This window comes from Carassius carassius, chromosome 13, assembly GCF_963082965.1.
Source record: "Carassius carassius chromosome 13, fCarCar2.1, whole genome shotgun sequence".
Classification (NCBI taxonomy): Eukaryota; Metazoa; Chordata; class Actinopteri; order Cypriniformes; family Cyprinidae; genus Carassius; species Carassius carassius.
In genome coordinates, this window is record NC_081767.1 from 8,388,996 (window position 1) to 8,411,651 (window position 22,656).

The window sequence follows — 22,656 nt, forward strand, 5'->3', positions numbered from 1 at the left end:
TCAGGTGATATACATTTTAGATTTATAATACATTCATTACATGGCATCTCATCATCGCAAATTAGCACCTTCCAGAAATGCATAAGAAAATGGCTTAGTAATTATAATCTTTTTCTTTTCCTAATTTTTTTTTTTATTATTATTTATTTCTTTAAAAGAAAACCATTCTGAAGGTCCAGCCATATCATGGTCTTCCCATCCAGGGCAGTAACCACTGCAAATATTGAGGGAATGCACCTGCCCCCACTCCAAATATTCAGATTACTGGTCAGTCGGTATGGATTTTCCAGTGACCATTTACTAAAATTTTACCCCTGGGTTGCATCTCTGCTCATATCCAACCAAAATGATTTATTTGATGATAGTGAAATGTTGAAAATCAAACTGCACTCTCATTACTTTAATAAGGCACACAAATACACTGATCCAGGTAAACTTGCCTTGAAAATATCCATACTTGAATAGTTGTATATTCACAATGAAGCTATCACTGGCACGACTTTGCAAGACACACTGGTAGGTACTGTAGTAATTGTACACTTATAGTGAGTATGCAATTGAGGCCTCTTTTAAACAAGCAAAGTGAAGCGTAACTCTCAGATAGGGTCTAGTATGGAGCTGAGGTTGGGTTTTGCCACAGAGTTGAAAAGTGGTTTGTAGTAAGGAATGTGCTGTTTGCAGTTTTATGTAATGCTTTGCCCAGGAACTAAAAAGCAAGCTCTTTGAAATAGTGTGAACTGCAAGGAATATTTAAGAACGTAAAAGGAGACTTCATAGACCCAACAGCAGTGCTTGGCATGTAAGACAGGAGAGAGCTTAATAAATGATCTTCCGTATATCATAGTTGAAAGTTGACTTTATGGGATTACAGGATTCCCAGTGATTTACTGAAACTAAAAATGACCAAAAATAATTTTGTACATTTGGCCAGCGTGATCCTGTGCTGAGCCTGTGGGTTTAAAAGCTTGACACACAGAACTGCTGCATGGAATGCCACACTGTAGTCTGTTAAACATTGTCATCGTCTACACTTAGCAGCACAAATGTTGAGGGCACTTTTACACTGTGAGTTTTTAAATCAGTAGTCCAAGCAGGAGCCCTGGACATTTCTTTTGCACGCATAAATGATTAATTAATGTCTGGACTTCTGTGTCCAAACACATCTGATGTTAATGCACCAAAAATGTAATTTATTTTATGACAGCGATGACTCAAGCTTGTTCAGAAAACAAACACATGGTCAATGAATGCACACTGGTTAGCCCCAGGGACTAATCAAACAGAGACACGCAACATGTCCCTTTCACTCTGTCTTTCTTCTGGAGAGATTTCCAAGCAAGAATATCATTTTCCAAACAGTCTAACAAATACAGTTCACATTGATGGGGAGAACAGTGCATTGGGAGCTTACGCTGCCCGATCGCTGCAGCAACTACGCAGCTGCTTTATGCTGCACGTCAGCTGAGACCTGTGACCTCAGGCGTCCCTGCCGCCTTGAAGATCAGAATCTGTCACCTGCCACTCAAGCATGACAGGACAACATCATAGAGAAATAGCACAACTACCCCAAAACAGAAGCTCTGGCATCCAATTAATTTCCCTTCATAGGAAACAGTGACTGGCACACCATATCTCTGCGGACCGAACACTTTTACTCCCACCGTCCAATGATGCACGAGTAAGATTCGGCTAAGCATTTCAGTAGCTATACTTGTTCACTGCCCTCATTTGTGCAGTCTGTGGTGCAAAGCCATTGGATATGGGTGGCACATCTGGCTTTAACGATGCTGTATGTTTGATGGATGTTCGTGGTAAAGACCCATGACCACTGTAGCTGCTCTGCCGGGATATGGAAGGTGTCATAGCCATTGGTACCCCGTGAGAGTCTAGTCTAGTGGGTGGGGTAGGAGTTGGGGGCATGTACCCACCTCTGTTCAAACTAGGTTGCCGGGACACTATGGCCCCACCAGGTGAGTGCAGCCCTTTGGGTGGTGAGGAAATGGAGTGTCGCTGGGATGAACTGCGTTGATACCGCTGTCTCTCGAGAGTGCCCATCTGCCCTGTGGGCGACGTTGGTGTAGTTGGCACATCCAGTCTCTTGGTTGGGCTATTCCTGGTTAAAGAGGAAGATGGAGAGTACAAGGAGGCCTCTCGGCTTGGGACTTTGGGTGGAATCTCCGTTGGGCTTACAATGGGTTCCAGCATTAGGTGCTGTCGGGATTTGGGCATCTCCACCATAATAGCTTTGGGGTGGTTCTCATTCAGGTGCTTCAAGAGGTCATTCAGTGTGTTCCTGGCATCCACATTACACCGCTGGTCTTTACGGCCAGATCTGGAACCATGTTGATCGCTATTCTGGATCTTCTTTTCTGCTTGAGACCCTTCAGGAGTACTAAAGGATTCCCTGTTCTCATGTGTGGCATTGGGCAGTACCACGGCACTGGGGATGTGGGGGTTGTTGACAGTGGAATGGGGTGGGGGACTGGAAGGAAGGTACTGTTGGATTGTGGTTGGCCTATCTTTGCGGCAGCCACTTATCTTTCCATGAGCTCTCTCCCATTGGTTCTTAATTGGCTGAAGACTCTTTTGTTGCAGCACTGGTGTGGACTCTGGTGTAGGCAGTGCTGCTAGTTCTGGTGGTTGCCCACTCAAGAGCATTGCCTTAGTGTCTCCGGTGGTTGGTACCTCCCTCCCGTTGCTCAACAGGTTGGTGTAAAGTTTGGGAGTATCCATATTGGGTTGGTACTCTTTCACAGGACTGTCAAACAGACCATTGAGCTTGGCAAAACTGCCAGTGGAATCAGTGCACGACTGTGCTGACTCTGCATCTTTTTGGATCTTGCGTGGAGTGCGAAGGAAAGCATCTCTATAGCAGTAAACCACCATGCCTGCGATGAATGCACCGAGCAGGAATGCAGCTAACACACAGGAGACAAGGATATTCATATGCACCATCTGGTTAGATTCACCTGCTTGTATTTCCCATACACCTGCAACACAGATAGCCAAATACCATGTTAACACACTCTCACCGTTGATCACTGAACAACTCTCTCTTTAAGCAAAAAGTCCCCGCCCCACCACAATTTGGTGTGAATCAAAAGCATACAACTGTTATTTCCAGCATTTTAGAAGTTATTAAAGAAATATACCAAGCAAGAAATTCAGAAAATACAATGAGATATCCTTTATATCTATATTAGTAAAGGAGGCAAATTAGTAAAGAGGTGGGGTGGAACATTTTATTGCACATGGGTTGCAGTATTAAGTGAGTTAGTATGTTGTTGCTTTACACAAGAGTTTCCCAAAGAGAATTAAGCCCGCTGTCTTTGTTTAGTACCCAGGGGTGAGTGTTGTTAGTGTCTGCATATATTCGAAAGAGTTAGTTGGTGAATAATGTTGCTCGAGAGGTGCTTAAAAGTGTTGCTTAGTGGCAAGGCCTTTGGAAGATTTCCTAAAACCAAAAACCATTGGCAAAGAAAGAAAAGGATGGAAGAAGATAAATATGTAGCCATTTAAGACAGACTGAACAAAAAATGTCATAGAAAATGCATTAAACTAAAATATATATAAAATAAAGTTAAATGTGGAAGACAAATCACAGTAAAATAAAAGACTTTTAAAAGTAGGGAAAATAATAATAAAAAGCTTTATATGCTGATGGAATCTAAGTATAGCTGCCTGCATCATCTCAATACACTTCAAGAAAACAAGGCATTGTGCTGACCTGAAAGTTTTCAAGAGCACTTGCATCCCTACTTTGTTAATGTAGTGTGACTGACTGCAGTATTGCTTATCATGCCATTCTGGTAAGGAATGGGCTGCTATCAGAGATGTATGCACTCTCTTAGTAGACTAGCAGCACTAATAGCAGCTATTACCCAGAATTCCATGCAGCAGCGCAAAGCGCACTGGTCAAGGCCTTACCCTCCAGCACACCTGGTATATGCTCAACAGAACGTGAAGTGGCTGGGTCATCGTGGAACTCAAATTTCCGTGAGCCAAAGAGTTGGGGTTTCTGAGTGGGGATGGTTTGGGGTGATTGTATGGGTTCAGAGGTCACGGGCACTGTGACTGACGATGATGGCAACTCCATGTCTGTAGCAACAAACAAACTGTATCTGAATCTGAGCCCATGATAGGCACAACGTAATGATTGGGATTAGTGCATACTGACAGGACGTCATACGTCAGTTTATAGGATTCTTTGAGGTAAATCTTTAGAGATGGACTCTGATGTTATGAACCATTACAGGGATGTAATGGCTGTGCAGAGTCTCAGGTAAGGAAAATTTCAGCCTGAAAGGAGGGAAAGGATGAAGATTATCTCTAATAGAATGAGGAGATGACAATATAGTCCAGGGAGATGATAAAGTGGAGACAGCATATATCCATGCAAGAACGAAAGAATGAATAAATGAAATGATAGAAAAGCTGGTGCTGAGAGATCAGGTGCCTCTCAATGATAATGGTGATGATATGATGAAAAGCACAGGAATAAGTGTAGGTGCAGCAGTAGAGGAGAAAAAAAGGGAGAAAGATGAACTCAAGGAATGAATTCAGTGCAGTACAGGAAACTAACCAGAGGTTGGGTCGCCATATGATTTGAAATCTGGCGCTGATGTAGTGGCCAAAAATTCTAAAAGAATTAAAGGAACAGGAAATCAGCATAAAATAACAAAAATAAAAGTCTGAAATTATAAAAAAGCTAAAATAGTTTTCACTAAAATACAAAAGAATAAAAAAAAGTGTTTGTTTTCCTCTGGTTTACGCTGTATCGCTTTCACTTTCTGTAATGTTAAGCCCTACACAATGTATGTGTAAATATGTGAGTGTTTAATTGTCAAAGGAATTAATATGATGTTCGTGTGATATGTGTTAATTTCAGTCAGCTGAGAGTGTGAGGGGGTTATTGACGTCACAACTTCTATCTAATGTTTCTGAAAAGGGGCATGTGTTGATGAGCTCACCATGACAGTCGCCGAGGTGAGCTGTGTTTCCGTATTCAACATCTTGCTCATAACCAGTTCTACAAAACAGGAAAAAGAGTAATAAGATAATGAGTTTGTACTAAGGATACAAGTTCTGGGCATCATCATTAACATATACTGTTTTGCCTGTTTCAAAAATAAAAATAAAAACAGCAGGCATCAAAACTAAAAAAATATATGTTTCATGAAGAAAATTGGAAATGAGAACTGTTAAGTGAAAAGAAGAAAGAATTTTAGGAAATCGGTTGCAGTGACAATTATTCAGTTTAGTGTTCTCAGTATATCCTATACATTTTCTAGGTAAATCTGAATATTTTCGTGATTGACTTACTGCACAGCTGCAGGAATGCGCTCACAAGCTCCATGTGTCATCCAGCCACAGTACGGGTCTCTAGATGCAATACAAGACCTGCAACACACCAAAAATATTGTTTATACCAACACAATATGGAAAAAGAACACGCTTCACTACACAATGGTTAATGAGGTTTTGTGCTGTTCAGACTATAAAATTGAAACTTATTTGAATTGGATACGCCAAAAAGAAAAAAAAAAGATTTTGCTGCCTCTATAAACAGTGTTGCGTTCAGGACTCACTTTTGGCAGGAACTGTGTCGTTCACAGCGGCTGAGTGGTATTCTGACCACACAGCTGGAAAAGGCCACATAGAGTGTGTGGGTGTCTTTATCTAGATGGAAAGACAGAATTCGCCGATCGTCCTCATTGCTGGATAAACACCTGGGAAAAAAACAGAGGGAGGGAGATGATGAAAAACAGATAAATCACATGTTATCGGATCTATCCGTCAGTCACTGTTTTCTTCGGTCACAATTCAGCAGAAGGAAAACAAAACACACACACACACACACTGACGAATGAAAGTGAGGACATTTCGCTTTCACAATAATCAGATCTAATCTCATCTCAAAGGATCCAAAACTTTCATTCAGGTCACAATTTGGGACTCATTTATGGGTAAATAGCTAAGACTACTTCATAAATTTGTTGTTTACAAATAAGTTTCCCAAAATTTTAAGTCAATGAGAATGTGTCTAAAAACTAATCATGAGGTAATTATAGGATGAAAACATACTTGGCTTGGTTGAAAACATCAATCTCCTCTAGTAGGATGCTGTCATTTAAAGACAGTGGGGACGTCTTAGCCAGAACTTTTAGGACGATGCCTGCCTCAGAGCCAATGAAAACCACTGTGTAATTCTTCTGGGGTCCTGCAGTGTTATCAACGGCGAGTGCCGTGAGCCTGTACCTACAAAGACAAAGGAAAAACAGTTGAGTACAGGGCCGATATTCAGTTGCAAGGAGACGCCTAATTTACAACAACTTAACTTAAGCTGACACAGGACAAAACATGTTGAAACGTGACACATCTATCAAGACCTGAACTAGTTAAATTAGGTGTGCCAGTTGTTTAGAATGTGAAACTAACGCTCTTTGCTGGGAAGGTTAAAATGTTTACTCAATATTCATTTAACAGCTGACATTGGGTCAAGATGGCAAACTATTCAGTGTGTTGTATTGTAATTATGTTTTTATGTACAAATCTGTGCTAGTATTAGATTTTTTTCTGATGGATAGCAACATTTTTTTTCTGATTATGAAATATAACCATTTGAGTTAAATCAAATAGAGCTGGTGGCTTTTCCTGTCAAAGCCAGTAGTCTTGATTGCAGCAAATCCTGCGAGAGTGTCAGACCAAGGTTTTTCAGACTGGGCTGAATGGTGGCACTGTGCCCGTACCTGACTCTTGTTTTGGTGAACCACGGTTCGTCTCCAATTGAGGGGACTGAGGAGTCCATGAGTGGGTGTGACTTGATGAACTGAAGGGTCTCATCTGGAAACTCGATGGAGGTTTTGTAAGACTCTGCTGAACCATGTCCCGCACAGCAGCCGGGTCTGAAAAGAAAAGAAAAGTTGAGGCAAAGAGGGCAAAGATCCATGTGCCCCATGCCTGTAAATCTATACCCGCCTCCATATGGCCACTGTGCACACAGGTTAAATATGCAGCGTATCCAATTATCACGTGTTAATTTTATGTCGCAATGATTGGCTGTCATGCACTAGTGCGTTCACCAACCTGGGCTTTGGCAACTTCTCCTCTGGAAATGGCGTCCACACTGAATCTGCTGTCTTTTGCTCTTTGAAACGGCCATGGAATGCTTTCTCAATGTCCGCCATGGAGAACGCACACACCGCAGAGCCAGGGATACTGAACAAGTCAGAAACAGTGACATTAGCGCTATTAAGCCTGTTTCCATGTGAAGATTTTGTGGAAAGGATTGTGACAAGCTTTACCTGTTCAACTGGGTGGTGAAAACTCCAACCACAGAAGGCACCCCATTAATGTCGATGATGTCCGTAATAGCCTGAAGAACGTCAAAGTAGAAAAACGATTCTCCGGGAACGGAACAGTTCAGGCGAGCCTTAACAAAAGTTGTCCAGTGTTTTTCCAGCACCCGCTGAGACCCTCCCATGTCATTTTTACAGATCCGAGCCACTCTGGAGTAAACTGCCTGCAGTGAGAGAAAAATAGCGGGAGAAACTCAGCATCACTCTCTAAATAATAGATCTATCTCCCCAGCGGCTAAGTTGAATCTAAATATACGCAAGAAACATCTTTTTTTTTCTTTTAGAACAAAACTGCAGTGTGCTAGAGGGCTTGAATTAGCACCATGTAACCATCTTAATAATTCACTACTGTAAAACCTGCTCTCAATGCAGGTGTTGAGTACTATATTAACTAAACTTAAATATTAATTAGTCTGTGGAATACAGAAGTCATTATATGGGCCAATTTAAAGCAAATCCTGAGGCAATGGATGATATATTGACCCTCTGGAACAAACATTCATCTCTAAATAAATGCCTATGAATACTACATTTACATACAAATCAGAACTACATTATTACAGTTCAGAGGCCATGGTATTACCATCTGATACCATCACTAATACCATGGTGCATTACTTTTTGTGTGTGTTTTGTGAACATTTGTAGCAGTGTTAGCATTGTACATTACATTGCGTGTCATACCTTTCCCAAGTTGTTGTGCTCGGCTGCGATTTCTCTGAAAAAGAAGTAGACAAAATCCCCATAGTCCACGGCGTGGAGAAAATGTGGCTCTGGAAGAGAAAGAGAGAGAAGCATTAGCATCCCTGCCGCTGACCTCAAGTTAAATTTTTATGCGCTTTTGTTGGAATGGCTGAGTGTTGACCTAGTTTGTGCAACAGGAAGCTGGATTTTACATCAACAACCACCATTTTCTGTCCTCCCCCATTGACTTTTTTAAGGTATGGTTACAGGTTATAGATCAGATGTGTACTGGGTTCAACAAGGTTAGCATAAAATGCAGACTAGCATGTACATTAAGCAGACAAGCAAGAGTTTCTGTACCTTTTAACCACTTGGAGTCATACTTGATGGTGCGAAGGGCAAAACCGTCTCCCATGCTGCGATAAATCACAGCATCGCTGGCCAGGAAGTCTGCCACTGTCGCTGAGTACAGTTTACCATCTATGACATAAATATGTGAGCTTAAAACACACTTCAGCTTCACTACGCACTAATTACATACAACTCAAGCAATGTACTTGGAATTCAACACTTAAGACCTATTTGCACCAAGAACAAAACGGAAAATTAAAACAAATCTCAGAGGAAAGGTCTATTTAGACCAAAACAAAAAACAATCTGGTCATTTTTAGATGCAATATAGAATGAACAAGATATAAAAATTTTACTTCATTGCACCCGCTCTTTTATATGTTCAGTTACTGAAAAAAAAAGAATTCTGCTGTCAAAATAATAATAATAATAATGAATACAGTTTCTTGTTTTAAATTAAATTCAGTGAGTCTAATGCTTAAACAATAAAAAATGTCAATATTTGAACTAGAAATACTAGAACTAGAAGGTTTTTTTTTTTTCGGTGTGTGGCCTGTACAGACTCATTCAGATGCACGTGTGATATCAAAGTGTACTAATTGTCATCAGGTTGTGCTGTTCCTGTCTGTAGCCTATACTAAAAGAGCTGACATAAAGTTCTCGTGGCTTCTGATTTATGTTCAACATCAGTCTTGGCTCTCATTGGAGCATTACTTTGATCCAAAACCTTTAAAAATCATGGCAAAGTTATTCATCATCCTCCTCATTATCCTGACAGCTCTCATACCAGCAAACAGGGCAACGTTTGTCTGCTTTGCATCAAACGGGCATCGGGCCAAACCGCTGATCTCTTCCCCATCAAACTCCAAGTTATCCAACTAAATAAGAGAGAGAAAAAGAAAATATAGAGATCCAGAGTCCTTATCTTCATTATACTGTAAAACTGCTCCCATTCATATTAACCAATCACTTATGAGAGGAAATCAACATACAGACAGTTGACTTACCCTGTAGTAACGGCACATGGGGTTGAAACCATTTGTTCCGCAGATGAACACAAGATCATCGTTTCTTGGAACCAGGACTTTAATGAAGTTATGGCACTCGTCCTGAGAGAAAGTCAAGACAGTGAGATTTATGGTTGCTTCAGTGCTGTAAATACTACAGAACCAGTGACAAGTGATTTATGTAAAAGAAGGAGGAGGACTCACTCTGTGCTTTCCCTTCATGGCACACGTCTCCCTGTCCGCCTGCCCCGACCGCCACGTCAGCTTCTGTGACATCACACACCAGTACCATTAGACACAGCTTCCCACCCGCACACTCTTAAACATTAACAATGTACTACACCATGGGCAGGGACAGAAAGACAGAAACAGAAACCTAGCGATTTACAAAAAGCGCTGCCATGACTGGAATTGGAACTTTGATTAACCAGAGTTTTTATTACTTGTCACGCCTCGCAAGAGACAAGAGCACTTTGGTCATAAAATAATTTACTGTGAACCCACCCTGTATGGAATAATCTCGTTCCTGTAGGACTCTCTCAGACTCACTAAATATACCTGGTCCCTGCCAGAGAGAGAGAGAGAATTAGTTTACACACAAATTTCTACTCATATTTCTACTGGTCATCGACCAGCTCATCTGAACTGTCTGAACAGGTCAAAAGGTCGAAGATCTCACTTCCACATCCTGTGCTGACTTACCTGCCCGCAATGAAAAGCGTATCATGAATCTTGGTCATCAGCTGAAAGTCCAGTCTGTGCTGAGATTCGTTGCCAGAGGGGCGTCCATGGAACACGGGGTACTGTCGTGCATCTGTAGAACAAACAGATACGCCGTTATTCAGTATTAATGTCAACAGAGATCGATGTTGATATTGATCGGCTGTGGCAATTGCATGTTAAACTACCCTGAAGAACGACTTGGCTAAAGTAATGAATATTACACCAGAAGGTCCTGCATTGACGTCCAGCGAATGCACTGTCAGCATGCTGGAGTGTTTTCTCACTGCAGAGCACAACAGCACTAATGCAGCGACTCTATTTGTGTATGTCTTCTTCCAAAGAATGTGGATGACTGTTTCTTTAACAAAATACAGGCACTTTCATGTCCTTAAATTATTACTTCATAAGTTCTTTCCATGCTTTACCAAAATTTATTTTTGTAACCTTTCGAATTACTTTGAAAATGACTTTTTATTGGTTTAAATTTAGTCCCAAACCCAGACTTTCAATACTGAACTATAAAAATCCATTATAAATATCATATTATTTTTATTATAATGTTGTGTATTATAACAATAATTAAACAAGCCATTTCAATATTTAAATATTCTCAAAATATTCTATATTTCCTTTCATTTGTGGTGTCATTTCCAGCGCAAATAATTTAGCTACTAAAGTTTATTTTTAAGTTAGTGTTAGTCAAAAGTGTCAATGAAGAAAAGGTTTAGGATAAAATAGAGACCTAAAACAAGAAAATATTTGTACAAGAAAAAACATGGATACACATCAATTTAATTGTAGAATATTACCATATATCATAGAATATTGTTGTCTGTCCAAGAGTAATTTTGTTAAATTATGCAGAAATTATGGCTATTTTTGTGACTCCTTTTTTCCTTTGAAAACAAAAAATGTTGTAGGTATATCCACAAGCCACTGCTTATGGGAAATGTGATGCACAAGTAAGAGTGTAGAAAAATGTGTGCTTTACAACAGTTTACTTTCTAAAAGCCTGCAGTTCCAAAGGTGCCTCTAGTTGAAGAAAGACCTGTGTGTGCGTGTATGTGTGTGTGTGTGTTTTAAAGAACTTGATAAAGATCTCATGCAGATGGTGGCAATTCATAAACAGTGTGGTGTCTGCTGGTTCTTACAGTGTCGGTCCACAACATCTAAAGGGATGTTGTCCTCAGGAAAGCTCACAGCCTCCAGATGGGACACCAAAAGCAGCAGTAGCAGCAGGTCAATCGTCAGTTCTCGCCACCCCATTGCTGGCACAGAGGTCACACACCTCCTGTACTGCACTTATGTAGATGTTACCTGCAACATACACAAATGCCACAGTCAACACCATCAGCCACTATTCATAACTGTTTTCTCTTGTGTTTTTGTGCATGACCTCTGTCAGGATTTGCTATGTAGATTAGGACGTCTGTTTTTTTGTGTGTATGCGAGTAGGTTCACTCCCAACAGATCATTTAGAGTGTGTGCGTATGTGCATGTGTATTTGGCAGCCAATACCCATGATTGAAAATCTGTCCACGAGAGGAAGGTCAAAAAACAGACAGAGAGGGGGTGGAAAGCGAGAGCTTAAGACACCAAAAATGCAAACGTTGTGCTGTCAGCTAGCTCTGATACACACTTTAACATGTACACTGTATTTAAGGATGTAATTTGTGTACTATTAAGTGTGCAGGCGTGTGTTTGGATTGCGGACTATAATGGGGAGTGTGTTTGCTGTGCCTGGCACAGAAGTCTCCAAATGGACATTCAAACAGGGAGATTTTCAGAGGTCTGTGTGCTGTGGTTGGGGTCTTCTCCTGGAGAGACAATCATCTGTGCATATTGATGAGCAGTGTAAAGTCAAATATTTATAAAGCTACAAATTATTCATGCCAGCAAAGCCCGAACGGATATAAGCAATTTACATGGAGACAACAAACAGCTTGGCGGAAGGATAGAAAGTGAGTGAGTCAGGCCTCAACCACTTCCTGAGTGCGTCCCGCCACACATACTTGCATACAGTATTGACATTTTTGCAATTAGCAGCCCTGCACACCTGCTACCATGCTGTACTATGCATATGCTGCCTGTACCACCCTGCCATTATTGATTAGCTGTTGATTGATCAGTTCTCAATTAATCAGCTGAATGGGATGTGGCCTGGGGAAATTCTCCAACAGAAATACGATCCACAGTCCTTCAAGGAAAAGGAGATTGTCTGCTCATCTGTTGCCATATTGGATCTTCATTTCAACAGACTGACTACAAGGGATTCTGGGCTATCATGCTTTGATCGGATCAATAGAAATGACTCTTTCTCTGGCAATTTTTTTAATTTTTTTATATGAGATGAGAAGACAACGTTATGAAAAGGGAGACAAAAGACAAGCTTATAACAGAAGACAAGAAAATAAAGGGAAAAAGGCAAGATGAGACGTGGTGAGAAAAGAAAATAAAAGATGAGAAAAAGGAAAGAAGAGGTGCTGAGACAAGCAAGAACGACAAGATAAGATGAAAAGAAGAGAAAAGATGAGAAGACAAGAGAGAAGACAAGGCAAGAACTGAAGCAAGGAGAAGAGCTGAGAAAAGGAGATGAGAATTGAACATATGAGAAAGAAGTGAAAAAAGGAAAGAAAAGATGAGAAAAGCAATCATTGAGATTAGAAGAAGAAGACAAGAGGAGCTGAGGCGAGACAAAAAATAGTATAGACAAGAAGGACAAACCAGATGAGATGAGATAAGTGAGATAAGTGCAAGATGAGACCGGAAACAAAATGAATAAGAGGAGAATATAAGAAAAAGAGAGGCAGGACAAGACCAGAGCCAAGAGAAAGAGAGACTAGATGAGAAGAAATGTGACAAAACAAGGCAAGAATTGAAGAAAAGTGAGGCAAGGAGAGGACATGAGACAGGGATTGAGACACTAGATGAAAATAAAACATATGATACAAGAAAAGAAGGGACAAGATGAGAAAAAGATACAAGAGAAGCTGAGACAAGACAAATTATTGTTATAACTAAAGATACTATGAGAAGGATACACCAGATTACATTAGAGAAGAATGAGATGAGAAGAAAAGGAGAGACAAGATGAGACCAAAAGTGAAGAAAAGACAAGATTAGGCAAAGAATTTAAGCAAGGAGACACAAGGAAAAACATATAAGACAGGCATGAGTGACAAAAATAAAAACCAGAACAGATGATTCCAAAAAAAAGAAGAGAAGAAAAATGACAAGGTTAAAAATGGATACCACATGGAAAAGTATGTAAAGAAAAGAGAACAAACAAGATGAGGAAAACACACTGGATGAGATGAAACAACCATGAGAGACAATATGAGATGAGAAGAGAATCAATATGAGAATTGAGAATGATCAAAATGAAAACAAGATTAGAAAAGGAGAACGAGGCGAGACAAAAATGAAGATGAAGTTGTGAGCTTGAGTGATTAAAAGCTGTAATGTTTGGACAATCAGTGAAAGTCAAAGGCCAAGGTGTCAAAAAATGTGTCTATCATAACCGAGTTCCAAATGCATTTGTTTTCCCAAGTGCATCCTCTGTAGCCACAGAAGTGCACACATCAGCAGCATGGTGCTCTCGGAAGGGTTCGGGAAACACTGAATGGATTAAGCGATGTGTACAAGAGGAGCCCCAGTTTAATACAGCACAGAGAGTCTAATCACAGCTTCACAGCGCCGTTTCATTTCCTCCGCCTGGATATTGATTCAAGAAATAAAGAAGGATATTTCCAGCACCCTGGAACATACTCATTGTCAATGACAGAAATCCCTCACAAACACTAATCATTTTTCATAGAAACACCACAGGGAGTTACGCAGACACACTACAATAACAACAATTCCAGTGCACGGAAAACACCAGACTTGGGCAAAGAGAGCGAGGGAAACCTAATGCAAAACACAAACAAAGGACATACAAAGGTCAGCCGTCTTGAATTTCTTTTCAATATACATCGAGCGCAACATGTTTTCAATTGAATGTCTTGGTTTGGTATTCCATTCTTGCCCTCCGGTGTATGAGCCTGGACAGGCACTGCGTGGAGAGAGTTGACTAGTCACGCAACCTGTTAGTGTTTAGCTGCTCCCCGGCTATTCTCATTACAGCCTCTCTCCGCGCGACGCAATCACACACTCGTTGATGTTTTTGGCTGCGTTTCCCGGGATGCTGGCACGATGCTTGAGTTGGCAGGTCGTTCCAGTAAGATTGCCTGCAGCAGATCCACCCAGCGCCCGCCCGCGGGAGTCCAGCTGCAGGAAATGTGACAGTGAAGGCCAAAAAAACAAAGCCAGTCAGTGACGCTATGTGGCTTCAGTTAACCTTATGAAATAAATGCTCCCCAATGGAAGAAATCGGTGTAGCTGATGTGCTAAGGTTAGTTTCATGCATCCTGATTCAGGAGAGAATAATGTCACTTAAGTGAGGAATGGCATCTCACAATCACTTTGCTTTAGTTTAACATGAACCCTGCAGGTCTGCCTGAGGCCTGACACTGAAAGGGAAAGTGAAAGAATATATCAACAGAAGCTCTAAAATAGGGTTGGTCAGTATGATCATATATACCACACAACAGCAGAAATATGCCAGCTGCTGAAATATTTGCTATACCACGGTAGATATATACAAGCAGCTATCAGTGCTCATGAAAGGTTTTTATATAAACATTAATTACACATAAGAGCACAAGAAGAAATATGGGAAAATGTGACAATGCAGAGAAGGGATATGTGCCAGCCATTTTTTAGTTTAGAACTAGTAATTAAAGGTATTTTCTAAGCACAACACAAATCAGAGTTCAATAATTTATGATTGCCGAGTAACATTCCCAAGTTTCTGCATTATATAAAACAAAACTAATTTGTGGTCTTTAGGGTGTGACGTGTAATGCACGAGTAGAAAACGCTAGGCACGTTAACTTTCATTTAAGCTGGCGAACGACATCAGCTTCAACGCGGATAGTGAGGAGTTAACTGAGGAGTTAACTGATCTGCTTCATTACAGTTTGCACATTTTTTTTTCATCATGAACATTGATCTGCCTTCAAAACAACCAGTAAAAGAGTCGCACGAAGACGTGCATCATCACTACGACACACCCTTTACAGCATTGGTTCTGGCTTTTGTTTACACAGAGCTCGTTCCTGGAATGAACCCAGCAATGTTACTAGGTCCCCAACCTGGGATTGATCCAGGAATCAATTCTGGGACGTGTTTGTGTTCACACAGAAGGCGATCCGGATTCCTGGACCAACATGCAGTGTGAAAGGGGCTAGAAAGACTCATGCTGAGATTAGAGCTTTCCCACACAAAAGCATTGAAATCACAGTTGTTTACAGACAGATCACAACTTGTTACTCCACAGCTGTAAGACGGGTCACCGCCCCACCTGTGCAGCCTTATTCCCCACCCCCACTCTCCCAAAGTCATCTCCTGCAGGTGTGTGTGTGTGTTAAGGGAACAACAGAGACCACAAGGTCCTTTCAATCCCGGCCAGTGAAGAGACCTCCATGCTTTGAAGGTTAAATCAGTTACTCAGGCCTGACCGAGGATGAACACAAGACAGCAGGACTGGCGTGGGCTTAGTGGACACAATGTTGCCAGCTGTTGTGACTGACTTTATTCACAAACACATGAAAAGTGCTGAATCTGCTTCATGGTGAAGTTTCAGTAGAGGTAGATGTTATCTGCCGCTCTCTGAAAGAGGGTTCAGCAGAGATAATAGGAATTGCAGGGGGGCAATGCACTCTTGTGGTTTGCATTTATAGTATTTTTAAAAGATGAATCTTTTAAACTCAGTTTACACGTCACACATTCATGTAGGACAAATAAACAAAAGCATATTTTGGGAAAACCGCATATCCCATTAACTTCCATATGGTCAAACAACAAGAAATGGTTGGAAAAGAGCTATGGGGTGCACTATCATACCTGACCAGCACCCTTCTGAGGTCACAGTAGAAGTCATAAGACTAATTAATGGATATACAGTGTATCCACACATGTCTTTTTTTTCCTTTCTTTTTTCATTGTGGAGATTTTCCTTTGATATTGGCTTGGTTTTCTATTGAGCAAATGTATTTTTTTTCTCCCTGACCCTTAAACCTAACCCTCACAAAACTGCTTTCTTGCATTTTAATTAAGACAATATTTAGTTTGTTTATTAAGCTGTTTTCTCATGGGGAACATTGGCTGCTTCGCAGGTGATTTCAGGTTTTACTGTCCTTGTGGGGACAGACGGTTCTCACAACCTAGACAAAAGCTCAGCACAAACATAGCCATGTTTTAGTTGTTAGCTTATGTTTTATGTATTTGTTCTACATTTATCGCTTGCTGGTTTTGAATAAAAAAATATTTTAATAGTTTAAATGTTTGTTTAACGTGGTAAATTACCATGTTTAAAATATAATTGGTGGATAAAGGTTATGGCATAATTATTTTTTTGAAAGAAAATTAAGTTTGATCTACAAAATATGTACAGAACTTTAACGTATGTTTTCTTAGTCTTACAACATATGGTAGGCCTATATGAAGTTATAAGACACTGCAATAAATTAATTATTTATGATCTCAATCTTCAGTCTCCCCCTACTTCATGTTTTGCTCTCAACATTTACCTCAGTAGTGTTTTGCCTCAAAAACCTTACACAGAAAAACAAAAAAACAAACAAACAAGATTCTTTTGCAATCTTTTCGGACAAACTAATCATTCACATAGTTCATTCATTCTTCTGACGGTTTTCACTCACATAAAAACGTATTTAATTTAATTTGTAACGTGCGTATATATTAGGCTACACCGCGTCTCGGATGTTACTCAATAGTTTATCTATGATCGATTCAGCCCAGATGAACAGCATAAAGCATCTTCAAACTAAACCTTCTCCACTCGGAACCCCGTCTATGAAAAGGGCATGTGAATCAAGGCGTTCAAGCTGGAGCCGAGGCATGACGAATCTCTTGAGTTGAAGTAAAAAGCATAAAGACAACAGAGGAGTGTTGGGTCGTTAATAGCTTCTGCTGGGAAATTGATTGTGTTAATGCATGACCATGGGCTCCATACCCACTTTACACAACAACAGCAACGCTATCTCTCTCCCTCCCTCTACCTCGAATATTCTAAACAGGCAGTAGAGATATTATTATTGTTCTGTTTCTCATGAGATTGTATCAGTTTGAATTATATGATGCAACTCCCAGGCAAAGGTTAGATAAATGTAAGGCTCTAAATCTTCCTCGTAGCCTACTATGCGAACTTGGCTCCCTTATCCTTCATCATTACGGGACGGGGGGGGGGGGGGAGGGGGGTGGGGGGGGCTTGGGGGTCTGAAGTGCATTATGGTGATATATCGGTTCCACCCACTGTCAGAAATTAACTGGAAGTGATTTTCAGGGGCATTTATGACCTTTATGAGTTTTTTTTTTTTTACACAATCATGTCACCCAATGCCAAATAGACTTTATTTCAAATGAATTAGCCAACTGAACGTGTATTTCTATTATTTACCTTTCACTTGTTGGGTACAAACAGGGGAATTCATTGGGACAGCATTTTGCCCCAATATCATGAATATCTGTCACATTTTAGCCTAAGTAAGGTTAATTTCTGACCCTGGTGCCATCTATCCCGTTTATTATATTCAAGAATAGAAACGATACAATTGAGGAATCAAAGACTTGAATCAGCTGTTTCAGCTCTGTGTGTTTTCCAATACTGAGTTTTTTAAATTCCGTTTTTGTAGGCTAATTTATATTTTTATTTCATATTATAATAATATCAAACAATACAATAATTTCCCTTTAATCGAATAAATGTACTGTATCAGCAGGATATTTGGCACTGTTACTCTCATTAATAATGCCAAATAAAATCAGTTACTTTTATCCAATCGCTTCCAGCCGTTTTGATTTAACAGTCTAAATGCAGAAGTTAAATTTTAACTTGTAGAACTGCAATATAGCCAACTCCACTTACTCCGAAATCTGTGGCAACAAAGTGTGAGAAGGAAAACAGAAATCCTACCTGAATGTTCTCCAAACGAGCATGTAGACTACGACACTCTCCGCGTTATATTCCAAAGTGTTTTACGCTATTAAATCCAGTGAGATCAGATAAGCATGTGTGCATCTCGGTCCATAAATCCAGAAGATCCTTCTGTGTTTGTTTTATCCGAACCACGCAAAACAATTCCCGGAGCCCGTGGGTCTCGTCCAGCTCCTCTTCTGGATAAAGCTTTGTGATCTTCAAAAGCTCACCGATCAGATGGCACCAGGACCCTCCCTCTCCTCTAGTACCATCCCCCCCGTCATTCACCAAACCAATACAACCCAAACCAAATAAAACCAAGTAAGTTATTACCTCGAGATCTACTCTTCAGAATGAAGAACTTTACGCGCGTGCGTCACTCCGATAATAAACAATCCGAATCTGTGTGAACGGGTAACAGGGTGATAAAAATAGCTCCAGTTCTATTTTTGCACTGCACAAATAGAACTAGAGTACTTCTGATGTTTTGGAAATCTTTTTCTTGTTGTTTCTTTTCCTTTCCCCCATCATTATTATGTTTTTCTGCATTTTCTCTTTTAAATCAACTCACCTCATCTGAATCCGTGATTCTCTTTACGTGATTTGGATCGCAACAACTCTGAGTCAAGCTTGAAGTGTCTCTCTGCGTTCCGAGCGGGGGAAAACAAACTAATGCACGGCAAATGGTGTAACTCGATCCATCCCGAGTCCTTCCATCAGAAGAGCCAACCACAGCCTACCCTAGAAACTGATCCCTCCCCATTCACTCTCTCTATCCCTCTCCCTCTCTCTATATTCACTCTATCCACTCCAGCGCTAGTAGTGGTTTTTGGCTGCTTTTCCCTTGCTCTGCTGTTTTTTTTTCTTTCTCCTGCCAGAGTGTGAGACCTTTATTGTCTGTATATGAGTATGCATTTATTTATGCATATAAAGATATGTATATAATATTATTAATGCTTTTGCGATGTAAACACCTTTTAACACAAATAAAGCGTTTTGGATCTCTTGTGTGTGTGTACATGCCCGAGGCCCTAACATCTTGGTGACCCTGAGGGCCCCCCTCTTTTCCAAATCCCTTCCCCCAGCAGTAAGCTGCTTGTTAAATCTTTTCCACAGAACTGTTTTGGGAAAGGAGGACAACGAACCACACTCCTCAGAACGGCTCTTTGGAAGGAAATCTTAACTTTCAGCTTGAGGCGAAAAAGGGAAGGAGCCAAGAGAATTTATTTTGACACTGTGCTCCCATGCATTCTCACCATCAACCTTTCAGAACCATTTTCAGTAATGGAAGTCATGCATAGAAAACATTCTCTTAATTTGTTCATGAAATGCAGCTGTGATCAAAGTTTTGAAAGTTTATTGTTCACATACGCAGCACAAATAAAATTCAAGCTTGCTTTATGTGGTATATTTCGAAATTGTACGGTGATCAATTAAATATTAACATGCTGCTGTATGAATTAGTTACAGATTCACTTTGCCCTGTATTGTGTATGAGTGTGAACATTAACTCATATGAGTTGATAGTCAAACAAAGAACATCGGAGAGTGTTAAGAGGATTTGGCAGTTGTGCAGAGACATTGCCATCAACAGTATGTTGTATTGTGTTTTTTTACATGCATAAATGTTGCTGTGAAATGCACATACGCATCTAAAAGTCAATATTATCTCTGCTCTCAGCAGTTGCTAAATCCCTCTTCACTGCAACTGGAGTAGATATTGATTAGAACATTAAATGCAGATATAAGAGTGGAGAACCAACTTAGAATTCCAACATATCCTGCAGGTAACAGGACAGACACACTAGGTACAGAATTTGTTCCACTGACCTAGTTGAGGCCGCTGTTAATAAACTCATCAGCACAGGTGAAGACATGTCAGGGCAATAGAGCGGGTAGAGGAAACTGAAAAGTGAAAGTTTTATATCCTAAGACCTCCCAAAGGATTTTTTTTTTTGTTATTCAGAGGTTATTCTTTTATTAACTTATGAGACATAATCAAGATCTCAGTTACACTTTGTTTCAACTTTATCCCAGATGTTGCTACCAAAATTCATTAAGTGTGATATTAATAATCAGTTGTTGAAATATAGTAATAATAGAGCTATAGCCTAAATTGGATGTTCATAATGAGATATTTGAATTGTGATCACAGACTGCTATCTTGGCAAATCTGAGCATAGTTTTATGACTACTTAGAACTTTTTCAGAAACTCCAGAGGTTACACATTTGGGACTTTTTCTAAAGGGAACCATTAGCAAGAGACGTATGCTGAGGTCAAAAGACAAAATCTCCAACAGTGATTTTCTTTCATATGGGCCTAACCTTCAATACTGCATGTTCATGCTAATCAAATAATGAATATATACATCCAACATAAAAAATAAAAATAAAATAAAAACAGCTTTTTAAAATGTTTTTATTTCCTTAAACTGTAATAGCCAGATAAAATGCATGCAGAGGCTTAATAGTCTTCCTCGGGAGTCCAGAGGTTGAGGCAGCGATAACACCTGACCCTTGCCCCATACATTTTTACAATTACATACATGCATAACACTCACACACACACTGGTGACACACACCTCTCCATTATCACCCACAGTACTGCTCGTTAACATTTGAATGTTCAGCAGGAAGGCAGAACGACTTCTAAACTACTTGCTACTGGTCTTCCATTGTCTACTGTATGTGTGAGATTGACGGCAGAGGGGCAGTGGTGGGCACTCACAGCCTCTTGAGAGCTTTGAAGGGGGTGTAGGGTGAAGGGTTAGCCAGCAGACCTCTGCAGCCCATCCAGTCTCACCGCTCAGCCAGATTTAGTACCGTCCGGCCCCCACAGATGGTACAGAGAGACACACACAGGGAGACAAGGCTGTGGAAGTGCAACACTCGTGTGACAAATGGAGCCCAGACCAGCATCATGCCACAGACACGCTCTTAATCGGGCAGTGTGTGTGTGTGTGTGTGTGAGGGACTGGAGCCTTTGAGTCCGACTGCTTGACACCCAGACTGCATAACTCGCTTTGTCATAATGTCATGCTGAATTCTGTGCGATACTGTTTAGTATAATTTATTTGGCCAGTTTCATATTTCCAAGGGAAATGTCCATTAGTACACAAATTAAATGCTGCAGATAATTGATTTTGAATAAATATTAGTATAGTTCATTGGCAGAAAGGACAGATTTGTTTATGCCTAATCGTATAAACCTGTACTCCACTTCCTTCATGGGAAATCATTTTTTGTCACAACCTGTTGGTGAAATCGCGTGCATAGAGGGTGTGTTATTTGTGTTGAACATTATGATTCAGCGATTTAATGTTCATCGTTCTGAGAGACTTAACCAGGCTTCGACAAGCCCGACCCCTCCTGCTTCTGAGACCAACTGCTCTGGCATAAAAACCTTCAAAACACTTCACACAGCTGAGCACAATAAACAGTCCATAATTACACTCATCTGCAGACGAAGAGTCCTAGATTCTTTCTTTCTTTGGATAGTCACTTCCTAGAAAGTATTTAGAGAGCAGATGTGATAAAGTATACATTTATAATTTATTTAAACAGTTAATGTGTGTGCCTACATTACTGTAAAAACGACAGATAGATAGATAGATAGATAGATAGATAGATAGATAGATAGATAGATAGATAGATAGATAGATAGATAGATAGATAGATAGATAGATAGATAGATAGATAGGTAGGTAGATAATATTACAAAGGCAGATAGACAGGCAGACAGATAGATAGATAGATAGATAGATAGATAGATAGATAGATAGATAGATAGATAGATAGATAGATAGATAGATAGATAGATAGATAGATAGATAGATAGATAGATGGAAATGTCTGTCTCAGTGAGAGGTCCAGTGTTGGCAGCAGTTTTTATCTTACAACATGAATATGGGCCAACAAAAATAAGGATGAGTGTTTTTGTTCTGATTACACATGATGTAAAGTGTCATGGTTCTGGGTCATTGAGCTGTAACTACGGTCAACCACCCTCTGAAAGTGCACTGTCCCTGAAGACATCCTCCAAACAGTCAGATCCCCTTAAACATTAAAAGGTCCTGTTTGTTTCTTCAGTTTCTACTAACACAGTTGTCCTCAGAACTTGTGTTAAAATCCCAACAGGAAGCTGCAGACAGGATGTGTATATGGTTTAAGACTATGGTACAAGAACTGGAGATTTTTGTTGACACTTACATTAATTATGAATGCACTGAGCTATCAGCGTGGCTCAGAGAGACATAATCATATTCATAGTCGCTGCCGTAGGTAATTTCCAGAGGGATATGTCAGCGTCCGTGCGAACCAACAGACTGAGGACAGGAAATGACATCCGCACTCATTATTTATTGACTCACTGCCATGAATTTTATGTGCAAAATAATTTTCATTTTTTAGAGATTCTAGGATCTCATTCTCCTGGAAAATGTCATATATTCTCTCTCATTCCAGCTGTCTTTTGGTGACATCTTCCCGTTC

The 22,656-nt window shown here is 40.2% G+C and overlaps 1 protein-coding gene across 9 annotated transcripts in view; it reads right to left on the reverse strand.

Moving 5' to 3' along the window:
- Positions 1–806: 806 nt before the first annotated feature.
- Positions 807–22,656, reverse strand: part of LOC132155928 (semaphorin-6D-like) — a 148,962-nt gene continuing 127,112 nt past the window's right edge. For 2 of the 9 annotated variants that reach the window (XM_059564708.1, XM_059564707.1), the window contains exons 2-19: positions 11,275–11,440; positions 10,103–10,214; positions 9,905–9,965; positions 9,605–9,667; positions 9,401–9,502; positions 9,181–9,271; positions 8,403–8,522; positions 8,043–8,131; positions 7,305–7,522; positions 7,087–7,218; positions 6,750–6,905; positions 6,085–6,258; positions 5,589–5,729; positions 5,323–5,400; positions 4,971–5,029; positions 4,583–4,639; positions 3,928–4,098; positions 807–2,990 (exon numbers count right to left, since the gene is read on the reverse strand). In XM_059564708.1, the coding sequence (XP_059420691.1) occupies positions 1,699–2,990; positions 3,928–4,098; positions 4,583–4,639; positions 4,971–5,029; positions 5,323–5,400; positions 5,589–5,729; positions 6,085–6,258; positions 6,750–6,905; positions 7,087–7,218; positions 7,305–7,522; positions 8,043–8,131; positions 8,403–8,522; positions 9,181–9,271; positions 9,401–9,502; positions 9,605–9,667; positions 9,905–9,965; positions 10,103–10,214; positions 11,275–11,389 (3,231 nt within the window). In that variant the 5' untranslated portion in view covers positions 11,390–11,440 and the 3' untranslated portion in view covers positions 807–1,698. Of the gene's footprint in view, positions 2,991–3,013; positions 3,455–3,927; positions 4,099–4,582; positions 4,640–4,970; positions 5,030–5,322; positions 5,401–5,588; positions 5,730–6,084; positions 6,259–6,749; positions 6,906–7,086; positions 7,219–7,304; positions 7,523–8,042; positions 8,132–8,402; positions 8,523–9,180; positions 9,272–9,400; positions 9,503–9,604; positions 9,668–9,904; positions 9,966–10,102; positions 10,215–11,274; positions 11,441–18,161; positions 18,691–18,735; positions 18,870–22,656 lie in introns of those variants that run through there. The other 7 variants (XM_059564709.1, XM_059564705.1, XM_059564706.1 and 4 more) reach the window with 7 other exon arrangements.